The sequence below is a fragment of the Limtongia smithiae genome, assembly GCF_038497785.1.
Source record: "Limtongia smithiae strain NRRL Y-17922 unplaced genomic scaffold V1518scaffold_1, whole genome shotgun sequence".
NCBI lineage: Eukaryota > Fungi > Ascomycota > Lipomycetes > Lipomycetales > Lipomycetaceae > Limtongia > Limtongia smithiae.
Window position 1 is genome coordinate 2,385,848 of NW_027117622.1, and position 11,495 is coordinate 2,397,342.

Genomic DNA, 11,495 nt, shown 5'->3' on the forward strand with positions numbered 1-11,495 from the left:
TTACGGCATAAATGTCGAGTGTACTGGATGTGACCACAAGGACATAGCCCCTGTTTGTGACTGTGACTAGAGTTGTGACTGTGACTGTGATCCTGTGCCTGGACTCACTTCACCTTCGCAATCGTCATCATCGTTGTTGCCCCATCGCGCTCTCTTCCTCGCCGCGTTCTTCCTCTTCACGGTCACGGCAGGCCTTCCTGCTGCGAAGAGTCGAGTCGCGACTGCGTTTTCGGTCAGACCGTCACGAACTCGCTGCTCGCTCTCCTCCGCGATTCTTGACCGACTAGCGTTGCTGCGCCCCACCAAATGCGACACTCCCGTCGCGCACCGATCCCCGTCCGCCTCTCATAGTGCCCCATATTCTGATCCCCGAGAACACAGATACACATACACACCGCCATGATGCATGCCGCAGCTCCAGGCAAGTCCGCGCCGCTCGTGGTCCGCGAGATCGTCCAGTACCTCCCTGGATCGCGCACAATTGGCTCGGCATATCCCCAGCTGCCTCTCCTCCCTGACGCGGGCATCTCTATCGCAAAGCACACCTCTCTCGCAGATTACCTTGCATACTCTACGAAGCCTGTCGACAACACTGTGCACTTGGCGCGCTGTGCGCACGATCATCACCTCATATCCAGCACCGTACACCGCCCAACAGTGGTGCGTACAACGGACGCGAACAGCGCCACTACACCACCGCCGCAACAGGCAGAAAGCGATTTGGTCACCACAAAATATAACAGTGGTTTACATTTGGTGTGTTCTGTTTGCAGATACCACTTTGACGTACATTTCGAGAAGGGCGTTACCGGAGACTGTGGAACCGCGGCCGACAACTTGCACCACTTCGTACTCATTCCTGCGACAGAACCAGAGCCCGCCATGGCCAATGGTGTCCCGCTTGAGAGTGTATCACTTGGATGCTCTATATGTTTCGGAACTCTCTCCATCTCCGTGCACCCACCGCGTATCACTGACGATATCGTGGCCACTTTCGCCGCAGAACACATTAGAGCCCGTGTCGACACTTTCAACCGGAAGAATGTCGAAGCCGCGCAGGCTGCAAATTCTACTGAACTTCCAAAAATCGTTGCGACGCCGACGGTGTTGATGTGTTACGAGACGCTCAACAGTATCATCACAAAGCTGCTGCAATGCGCGCCGGGAGAGACGCCGCAAAGCGTTAGCGCGACGAGCGTTGCGTTGCACACCAAATTAGATGCTGAAATTTTGACAAAGTTTTTTTTCGTCAAAGATGAGGTAAGTAGTGGATAGTCGTTTTGTTGGATGTTCTGCTAAAAGGTGCAGAGCATAAATCGCTGGGTTCCGCCAAACCTGTCCGACGATACCGACGAAGCACGGAGGAAGCGCCGGGCGTTGGAAGAATCCATCATAGAAATTGCACTTCTGTATAGAACCGCTAGTACGTACTACCGTCCTCGTTTCCGTGCAGTGCTAATCGAATGCAGCAAAAAATCGCGAGAACCCGTTCCAGCTCTCATTGGACAATGAGATCACCGTGCTTAAACGATATCTTTCATGCACGTCGTACTCAACTACCCTAAGTATGTCCAGCTCTGAAGTTACGAATCCTGCTACGTTGTAAGTTTCTGGAACAGAGTTCTATTCGATGAGGTACTAAGAATGGCAGGCGGTGTGCAAGTCTCGGCGCGTTACCAGATTTCAGTGACCGGCTACTATTGCAGTGCTTTGACAGACAAACCGCAGTTGACCCGTCCAACTCGGCGTACTACCTCGAATGCCTCCGTGAGCTTTCTACCTCGCGGTCTTCCGAAGAGCTGCAGATCCGGGTGGTTGAGCTGCAATCTCTCGGCCTTATCACACGCGAAGATCTCAAGAATGCATACAACGAACTCGGTATTGAAACCCCACACGCGTTTTCAGACGACTCGCTCCTTCTGGGGGTGTACAAAGCACGATTACAAGGTTCCCCTCGCACGTCTGCAAAGCTGAAATCCGCACTGAAAATCATTGCTGACGCGCGGGATAGCGATGTGTTAAAGTCGTTCCTGCAGGCCGAAAACCTCGATGAAGAACAGAGCCTGCAGACGCTTGGAGTGTACAAGGACACCGACGACGACATGTTAATTTCGTCGTTTGACCTGAACTTCCAGGAAAACACGGCCAAGCGGGATTTGTACAACAGCGCGCTGGTGGTGATTGCAAAAGCGCGGCGGAGTCCAAAATTACTGTCTTACGCTGAATCGCGGGATCTGACAGGTCCGTTGCCTGAGCTCTCGGAAGCTTACTCGGCGATGGGGATCCAGTCGAGTTTCGAGGATAGTCATTTGCTGACGGTGTTTGACATCCGTGTGAATGACACGCCGGACGAGATTTTGACCATGCGGAACGCGTTGCGCGCAATTGGTCTGGCTCGGAAGAGTGGGATTATCAAGCACTTCTTAGAGACCGGTGAACGTGAGTATATGTTCGAAATAGAGGACGAAAGGCGCGTGTTCTAACCAAACGCAGAGAACTACGAACCCGTGGGAACTGAGACTGAGCCTGTAGGTTTACAGAATATCGGCAACACATGCTACCTCAACTCGTTACTACAGTATTATTTCACCGTCAAGCCACTGCGCAGTTTAATCCTGTCATTTGACGAACTGGGTCTCAAAGACGATATTGCGGAGGCAGCGGAGCGGAGTAAACGGATCGGCGGTCGGAAGGTTACCGCGCGGGAGATCAACCGGTCGATTGAGTTCGTACACGAGCTTGGGGGGCTGTTCCAGAACATGATCACGTCGAGACAAAGTTCAGTTGCGCCGAATCACCGTCTTGCGTATTTGGCGCTTGTGAGTTCGAAAGAGACGATGGACGAAGAGGAGAAGGAAGACACTGCGGTGTCACCGATTAACACAGCACCGGCGGAGCGCGCAGATGTGGAAATGACGGATAACTTGACCGAGGTGGTGACGACCGACTCTGCAACCGACGGCGCTGATACGACCGATACAGAGGCGACGCTTGTGAGCGAGAACTTGCCACCAGTTGAGCACGCTATTGTTGAAATTTCGGACGACGAGATGGAGCATTCCGCGGTGTCGGACAAGGAAAATGTGTCGCCGATGATGCGTACGATGGACGGGAGGAGCCCGACGGAAGAGGTTGTGCAGAGACAAGTGTTGGGCGAGATAAAGTCGTTGAATCCGTCGCCGACGTCTACCATGCGCTCCGAATCTGCAGATACAACGCCGGCTGAGGGGACAACCACGAAGAAGCCGTTGCTGTTGCTGCCGGCGCCAACATCATCGACTGCACCACCCCCCCCACCACGACGGGACTCGAACATGATGTTCGGCAACCAGCAAGACGTGACAGAATGCATTGAGAACGTGCTCTTCCAGATCGAAGCCGCGCTGCGACCGGATTCGGTCGCTGAGGACGGCGAACAGATTGATTTAGTGAAAAAGCTGTTTTTCGGCAGTACAAAGCAGACGCTAGAAGTGCAGGGCGGAGATGACGGCGGAATGACGGTCCGCACGAAGGAAGAACGATTTTCGCATATTATTGTAGACGTCGCGTCAGGACCTCGGGATATTTACGACGCACTCGACGCATGTTTCGATGTGGAAATAGTGGATCTCGACGGCCGGCCGGCTCGACGGTATGTAACAATCGCGGAGCTTCCCCCGATCTTGCAAATCCAAGTCCAACGCGTGCAATACGACCGCGCACTCGGCCGCGCGTTCAAATCTACCGCACCGCTGCGATTCGAGCGGGTCGTATACATGGACCGGTACATGGACACGTTGCCCGCGGCGGATGGGGATTACGATGTCAAAGCGCTGCGGGAGGAGATGTGGGCGTGGAAGGCCGAGCTTGCGGCTCTTGAGAAGCGAAGGACTAAGGTGTCGGGTGTCGGGGACGCACATAACGGCCTCACAACGCGGGAAATGCTGGCGGTATCGTCGCGGTGGCTTGAGCAGGTGCGGGAGGCCGTTGCGAGGATGGACGAAGATGAGGCGGTAGATGCAGATAACACGGTGGCAGCGGTGGGCGTGAACGGCACGGCGTTGATCGGCGATGTGCTCTCCACAATCGACGACGAAGTCGCCAAGCTCGCTGCCGAGGCGCCCGCGCTTGAAGCGCGCATCGCGGAACTCGAGTCCAAAATCGCCGCACAATTCGCTGACCTTCGCACGCTTGCGTACACCGTGCACGCGGTGTTCATCCACCGCGGGCAGGCCACGTACGGACACTACTGGATCTATATCTACGACGTCGCCGCCAACGTGTTTCGGCAATACAACGATGGCCGCGTAAGCGAGTGCTCGGAAGACGAGGTGATGGCAACCGCCGGCGACGCGGGCGCAGTTGCGCGCATGAAGGCCAGTGCAGGAGCGGGTACGGTGTCTGAAGCGACACCGTATTTCCTCGTATTTGTGCGGCAGGATCAGACGCAAGAGCTTGTCGAGGCTGTGTGTCGTCGGTTTGGTGAGATGGCGGCGGCGGCGGCGGCGGCAGGGGGCGGCGTGGCATAGTCATGTTGGATCATTGCATGTTCCCGTTGTAGTTACAGGTTTATAAATTACGACTGGATGAACAACGGAGTTAATATTTATGTAGCTGCAAAGGGTAGTATATCACAAAAGCTGCATAGATACATAACTACAGGGAGGAACTATAGAGTAGATGACACGACGGCCCGGGCGAGCTTGGTTGAAAACGGCGATGACAAAAAGAGAACAATAGACGAAGAGAGAAACACAGTTGAACAAGAATATAGAAAGACGAGAGAAGCAGTGTGGTGACGTATACAATGGAATAAGAAGACGAGAACGCAAGAGGTACTTCTTTTGGGGTTGTGGTGGCGGTTGGGGCAATTGTGAGTGAGGGTGGAGGACTGCGGTGTGGGTGCGTGGTCGGGGATGGGGGGAAGGCGGCTGAGTCCGGTGTTATAAAATGGAATCTAGCCTTGTGAAAACGTTGAGGGCAGCGGCGACGACCTCGACTTGGAGCTCTTTGTCCTTATTTGCGTTCAGCTCGTCCGAGATCTCCTGTGCGAGGTTTACCCCAATGCCTGCGGAGGAAGACGCGTCAGAACCGGCGCCTTGCCGGATGGCGGCCGCGAAGGGCCACTGTGAATAATCGTTTAGGAGCTCGTCGACACGGTTGAAGGCACGGTCGCGACCGTCGTGGGAGAGGTCAGCCAGCGCATTCTCAAGGACGTTGGCAGCGTACGCGGCGCAGACGAGGGCGACGGTGCGCAGATAACGGAAAGGCACGTCCTCGGGGACGAGCGGCGACGCATTGAGCACGACGGTGCGCGCGGTGAGGATCGCAATAGTTCGGCGACGAATCTCGTCTTTGGCTCCCGAGTCGGAGACGGGGTGAGTCGCCATGTCGAAGAGGAGGAAGTTGCGCTTCTCGGTGCGCAGAATGCCCTTGTCGACGAGACCCTTTGCGAGGCGCTCGCGCACCTGCTTGAGCTGGTAGCCGATCTTCATAAGGTTCCAGGTCTCACCGGACATGAGGTCGATCCAGGCGCCGACGGACATCTTCTCGGATGTCTTCATGAGCTTGAGAGCCTCGTCGAGCAAGACCTCGCCGGTGAGCCGGTCGTCGATGACCTCGATGAGCCGGTCGGGCAGGGGAAACCTACGGCGGTTCGGATCCCGCTGCATGGCGATGCGGCCGCGGAATGCGAGCTCGAGAACGATGCACCCGCGCAGCGCGTAGGAGATGTTGTCATTCCAAAACGAGAGGTAGCCCTGCTTGTCCTTCAGGCCCATGAGCAACACCTCCTCCATTAGCGTGAGCCGCGGCTGTCGCGCGCGCTCATCGCCGTCCTGCAGGTCGCGCGGGTCGAACGCGATCTTGTGACCGTTCTCACCGGCGGTTTCCGAGGACGACGCCGCGCCGCTGCCACTGAGCGCGTCCGGGGACGAGCTGCGGTTCGCGCCGGCGGCGGCGCCTGGCGCGGAGGATCCGGGGGCAGGGCTGCCGTAGGCGGAGGAGTCGGACTGAGTGGCGACGCGGCGGCGCTGGAGGCCGGAGGAGGAGGACATTGGGGGAGGGTGGTGAGAGGGAGGTGAATAGAGAGGGGCGGTGGAGGAGTAGCGCAGGAGAGTTGCTGCTGCAGCAGCGTGAAGCGAGACCGCGCGGGCCGCACGCTCACGACCGCGGACTACACTCTAGGACCGCGACCGCAGTCGCTATCGTACAACGACTGTTTTTGGCCGTATATTGTTTGCTATTCTACTCGCCATCGTCAACAATGCCTGGCAGCCGTCGTCAGCGCGGTGGACGCAACGAGGCGCAGCGTCATCCGTATACGGCACGCGACACAGTCACCTGACTGCACAAGCCCCTTTCGCCCACACTCAATGCATAAATGCGTTGTACAACTATCTAACTGTCACGTTTTGTACGGCCCCTACAGCAGCAGCTTCCGCGGGTCCTCGATGTACTCCTTGATCAGCTTCAGGAAGGTCACCGCCTCCCGTCCATCCAGCAGCCGGTGGTCGTACGTCAGCGCGAGGTACATCATCGGCCGAATCTCGACCTTGCCGTTCACCGCGATGGGGCGGTCCTTGACGCCGTGCAGACCGAGCACGGCAGTCTGGGGCATGTTGATGATGGGCGTACCGTAGAGCGAGCCGAAAACTCCGCCATTGGAGATGGTGATGGTGCCACCAGCCATGTCCTCGATAGTCAGCTTGCCGTCCCGCGCCTTCACGCCAAGGTCGTGGATCGCCTTCTCGACGTCCAGCAGAGACATGGTCTCGGCATTGCGCACAACAGGGGTCACAAGACCCTTGGGGGTCGCGACGGCGACGGAGATGTCGACGTAGTCCCGGTACACGATGGTGTCGCCGCCGTTGGGGCCCTCAATGGCGCCGTTGGCGGCGGGGATCTCCTTCGATGCGGCGACGACCGCACGCGAGAAGAACGACATGAAGCCGAGCTTGATGCCGGTCTTCTTGAGAATCTCATCCTTGTACGCCTTCCGGAACTCGATCAGGCTGGTCATATCGCACTCGTTGAAGGTGGTCAGCGACGCAGCGGTGTTCTGCGACTGCTTCAGGCGCTCAGCAATGCGCAACCGCATGCGGTTCATCTTGACACGGCTCTCGCCGCGCGAGCCGAACGCACTGGGGGCAGCGGTCGCGGCAGGGGTGGACGCAGCGGCGGGCGGGGCAGGCTTGGGGGCGGCTGGTGCAGGCTTAGGCGCAGCAGGTGCAGCCGCGGGGGCGGGAGCAGCAGGGGCAGCAGCCGGAGCGGGAGCAGCGGCAGGCTTAGCCTCCTCCTTGGGAGCAGCCGGGGCTGCCGGCGCGGCCGGGGCGCTGCCGGCGGAGGCCGAAGTATCGAGCTTGAAGAGATCCTGGCCGACGGTGACGGTGTCCTCTTCGGCGGCGAGCAGCTCGGTGATGACACCGGCGGCGGGCGCGTTGACGGCGACGTCGATCTTGTCGGTCTCGATGGACGCGACCTCCTCGTCCTGCTCAACAAAGTCGCCGACATCTGCAGTGATTGTTAGACCTGTAGTCACCACGACGAACGCAATTGAGTACAGAGGACTCACTCTTGACCCACTGCTTCAGGGTTCCCTCGGTGATGGACTCGGCCATGGCGGGGACCGGGACGGTCTCGACGGCTGCGGATCGTTAGCAATGAACTCCACCAGTCAAGTCCACCCTTGCAGCAGTCCCGTGAACACCCACCATATCCTCTGTAGGCGAACTGGGCGCCGACCTGGGCAAGCACGGCGGGTCGCGCGGCGGAGGTAGGACGCGCGACGGATGCACGGAGGGCAGCGGGCGCGACTGTGAGTCTGCGGGAGAGGGTGGAGGCGGAACGACGAGCCACGGCGGAGGTGACCGCAGCGGAGCGCAGCGACCTGGCGGAGGCGGCGAAGAGCATTGTGGATGTGGTGGAGGTGGTGAGGAAGCGGGCGGGACGGCGAGGAAGAGAAGGCAGGAGGGAACAAAAGAGGCAGAGCAACAAGCGCAGCCTTCCGGCCTCCGTCCGGCGCCAGCGAACCATGTGCAGTCTTCCGCGTATATCCGCAACTGTGTGCGATGGTTATGCCCTAAACGCCCCATGGCGTCGGATCCGCGCATCCCGCGGCCGCTGATTGGCTGCAGCGTAGACGGCTCTTCTGGGGTAGCTTCCACGAGAAAATGGGGGGCCATGAGGGCAGGGCTCTGCATTTGCTGCCCCAGAAGAGGGTGTAATTGAGCCGGTCAGCACCAAACCCTTGGCCAAACCAACCGCCTGCGTCTTCACCAGGCCGCTCGACATGCGCTGACCATTGCCTTGTCCACGGTTCGTCCACTGCCATAGTCATGTCCAGCACTGCCGCGCCCTACGGCCCCGCGCACGTCGCCTCCATCTACCGCCGCGCGCTCCGCCTCAGCCTTAACTGGACCATCCGCCGCGACATCTGGCGGCAGCAGGCCCTCGCGATCCGCGCCCAGTTCGACGCCAACAAGGGCGTCACCGACCCCCGCATCATTCGCGTACGCGCCCGAGTGTGGAAGAGAGAGAGGATAGAGAGAATGCTAATTCCGGGTAGAACCTCATTGTCGCCGGCGAACGCGAACTCGAGCTCAACCGGCATCCCGACCCTTATATTCCCCCGTCGCGGCCTGGTGGTGCGTGACACAGTTAGGTTCGTTTAAACGACGACGTTCTAACGCGTGATTCTAGGCTCCAAGTACGAGCGAAATGCTCAACCGCCGCTCGACAAACGTACGTATTCACCGCATTCACCTTTCCATGCTCGCGATCGTTCGCTAACGAGCACGCAGCCATCGGAGGAGACTACTAGACACACACCGTCGCATGCATCATCTTCATCACAGGGCTGGCACCGAGGGACAGACTCGCGACGGCCGCAGGTTGCATAATTTATGTACATACCACACTAGCGCCATAATGTAGAGTCAGACCAGTTAAATGTCCTCAGTGGTTTCAGGCCTTTGGGCGTGTAAAAGATGTATTAGAGAGGGTCGCAATTGACTCCAACGCTGCTCGTGGTGCTTCAGTTGCTACGAGTCGCGTGCTGCTGAAGCCAGACCTGCCACCTTTAGGTTTGCACGCATATCGCTTTCTCCGCGTTCGTGCTCATTATCCTCAATGTCCGCCGTCGAACAGACACAGCCGGCACCGGCCGCCAGCGAGATTGCCCTCAAAGATGCTCCACCGCGGGTATACGCAGGCACGCCCACCGCGTTCCTCTGCCTGCTCTCCGAGGTTGTGCGAGTGTACGTCTCTCCTGTCACCTCCCAGTGTATAGTCTGCTAACGTCTATCAGACCAACGCACACATTGTGGTATGTATTGCTTTCAGAACGGCGATGCAATAGCTCACGGTGCTAGTGTCGCGCTGATGTACATCGACGACTACCGCGTGTTCGTGGCCGCAGAATGCGTTGCAGAGCCCGCATGGACGGAGCCGATTCCAGACACCTATGTGCGTGCACTCACCACCATGCGAACTCGCTAACGTGTGCAGAGTCTTGCAATCGCCGCGCTCTCCCTCGCCTGCAAAGCAACCGAATCGCCCCGCCGTCTACGCGAACTTCTCACACCCGCGTATCATCTCTTCCATCGCGGCACCGTCCCGCGCCTCACGTTTCCCTCACACCTCTATGACGCACTCCGCACCGGCGCGGTACACTGCGAACTCGTGCTCCTGCGTGTGCTAGGGTTCTCGCTCACCGCGCGCACCGCATTTTCGTCCGGCGGCGCCGTACTCGAGCGCGCACTTGTTCGCGGCATTGCACATGGGTTTCATGGGATTGGGGATTTAGAGGAGGTTACGTTGAACTCTTTTTGCGATGCCGAGGGCACGGTCTTGGTGCGCGCGAAGAAGGAGCGGGAATTCATGGCGGAATGGGGTGCAGCGCGGTTGATCGATACCACAGTCGGGCGCGCGGCCGAGATGTGGGCGGCGAGATATTACCGCAGCCTGGACACACTCGGACGACATGAACCGTGTGTTGTTGCCGTCGCGGCGGTGTATATGGCTATTACCGACGAGGGATACGAGCATGCGCTTAACCTCAGCGAGTGGGTCAAGACTATGGACATCGCCAAGATAGATCCACACCTGCATGATAGCGAGGAAGACCTGGTTGTTGCCACAACAGGTGAGTACCTCCATTCCGCTTTGCCAGTCAACTCCTGTGGGAATGCACGTCTAACCATTTATGACGTCAACCAAAACGCATACAGATCTCATCGTGAAATTTACAGACATGCGATGACATCGCGCACGAAAATAAAGCAGAACGCCAAACACCACTATGCCCACGCCGTCCCCCGGCTCCTGCCATGCTCTCTCCTAATAGTACACCCGCAGGATCGCGAAGGACACGTTAATGATGATCCCGGCAATGATTGCCATCTGCTGGCGCTTAGAGAAGATACTGCCCTCGCGCAGGAAAAACAGCGCAACGAGCCCAAGAAAGAAGCCAACGATGGTACCGACGAAGAGATCCTCGTAGACACCAACGGGACTGCCATCAGGCAAAGTGTCCGGCGCGGACGCGCCCTCGTCGATCCAGCGCTCTTCCATCTGCCGCGCCGCGTCCGGGTCGCCTGAACTACCGGCACCGCCAGCAACACCATGTAACCGCGAGAACTGCGCGCGCAGCTGTGCGATATCCTGTTCTGAAAACCCCGCCGATCGTAATCGGTCAAACCCCATCGGCTGCGGCAGCGTCGACGGCGCAGGCTGACTTCCCGTATCCGTCTCGTTACTGAGCTCCTCATCCGTCAGCGCATCGCCAACCGAGCAATGCAGCCATATCACCAGCGGCTCCACCGCGTCCTGTCCGCCAGACTGCGCGGGGAACTGCACCTGTCGCGCGGCCAGATCAGCATGCCGTTCAGCTATCGCGCGGGTCGTGTGCGCGAGATCTTCTTTGTCGGCCAGCACGCGGCCGCCGTAGATGAGTCGCAGTCGCCGCCGCGCCGTGTCGTCGGCCCTGTCGCGCCGGATGAGCCGTTTGACGGCAAGCACTGTGAGTGGCGTGCCGGGAGCTGGAAGAGGGAGGACGAGGTCCGGGATGGACGCGCGGGAAAAGCGGATGCCGAGGGACATTTTCGCGTGGAGGTGATGCCGTGGGCGAGTGTACATCTGTGAAGTCACGGCGACGAACGGAGCAAGCAGGGACACGTGAGCCACATCACGTGACGAACACGTGAGAGCGCCGCACGCCGCGCGTGGCGGTGCACTGGGCTGTGTCTGGGGCTGAAGGCAAGGCGCTAAGCTGCAGGGGGCAAGGCGCCGAAGCGTAAGCACCCCTGAGCCCGGACAGGCGGACGACGCGCGAGCTCCGTGGCGAGCACCGCGCAGCGGACGCCGTGACTGACTATGAGGGCCGAACCTGTTTGATACGGGAAAGATAGTATTGGAGTAGTCTGGAGGAGTCGCGATGACAGCGGTGTGGAGGAGGCGCAGCACCCCCGCACTGCGCCGCGTGGCTGGTGGGCCACGAGATCGCTGGGTTCAGCGTC

At 58.8% G+C, this 11,495-nt stretch overlaps 6 protein-coding genes across 6 annotated transcripts; 3 read left to right on the forward strand and 3 right to left on the reverse strand.

The window, feature by feature from the left end:
• The first annotated feature begins 138 nt into the window (after positions 1–138).
• V1518DRAFT_410664 (uncharacterized protein) lies at positions 139–4,762 on the forward strand. Its single transcript, XM_066902657.1, has 5 exons — positions 139–1,260; positions 1,309–1,423; positions 1,470–1,602; positions 1,652–2,439; positions 2,494–4,762. Exons 1-5 carry the CDS (start codon positions 400–402, stop codon positions 4,506–4,508), a joined length of 3,912 nt encoding a protein of 1,303 aa, XP_066762617.1. The 5' UTR covers positions 139–399; the 3' UTR covers positions 4,509–4,762.
• Positions 4,544–6,203, reverse strand: V1518DRAFT_410665 (Golgi phosphoprotein 3-domain-containing protein). Its single transcript, XM_066902658.1, has one exon. The coding sequence runs from the start codon at positions 6,033–6,035 to the stop codon at positions 4,923–4,925; it is 1,113 nt and encodes a 370-aa protein (XP_066762618.1). The 5' UTR covers positions 6,036–6,203; the 3' UTR covers positions 4,544–4,922.
• V1518DRAFT_410669 (uncharacterized protein) lies at positions 6,191–8,046 on the reverse strand. The gene is made up of 3 exons (XM_066902659.1): positions 7,692–8,046; positions 7,553–7,624; positions 6,191–7,491 (listed from the first exon to the last, which is right to left on the reverse strand). Exons 1-3 carry the CDS (start codon positions 8,011–8,013, stop codon positions 6,404–6,406), a joined length of 1,482 nt encoding a protein of 493 aa, XP_066762619.1. The 5' UTR covers positions 8,014–8,046; the 3' UTR covers positions 6,191–6,403.
• Positions 8,047–8,070: 24 nt separating this feature from the next.
• On the forward strand, positions 8,071–8,800 carry V1518DRAFT_436564 (uncharacterized protein; the record flags this gene model as incomplete). The annotated part of the gene is made up of 5 exons (XM_066906298.1): positions 8,071–8,075; positions 8,324–8,489; positions 8,546–8,624; positions 8,680–8,721; positions 8,781–8,800. The coding sequence occupies 5 exons, from the start codon at positions 8,071–8,073 to the stop codon at positions 8,798–8,800; spliced, it is 312 nt and encodes a 103-aa protein (XP_066762620.1).
• Positions 8,801–9,108: 308 nt separating this feature from the next.
• V1518DRAFT_444775 (uncharacterized protein) lies at positions 9,109–10,279 on the forward strand (the record flags this gene model as incomplete). Its single annotated transcript, XM_066906456.1, has 5 exons — positions 9,109–9,236; positions 9,287–9,304; positions 9,351–9,444; positions 9,487–10,123; positions 10,209–10,279. The coding sequence occupies 5 exons, from the start codon at positions 9,109–9,111 to the stop codon at positions 10,238–10,240; spliced, it is 909 nt and encodes a 302-aa protein (XP_066762621.1). The 3' UTR covers positions 10,241–10,279.
• On the reverse strand, positions 9,858–11,100 carry V1518DRAFT_410676 (DUF2407 C-terminal domain-containing protein). Its single transcript, XM_066902660.1, has one exon. It carries the CDS (start codon positions 11,077–11,079, stop codon positions 10,318–10,320), a length of 762 nt encoding a protein of 253 aa, XP_066762622.1. The 5' UTR covers positions 11,080–11,100; the 3' UTR covers positions 9,858–10,317.
• Between the last annotated feature and the right edge of the window lie 395 nt (positions 11,101–11,495).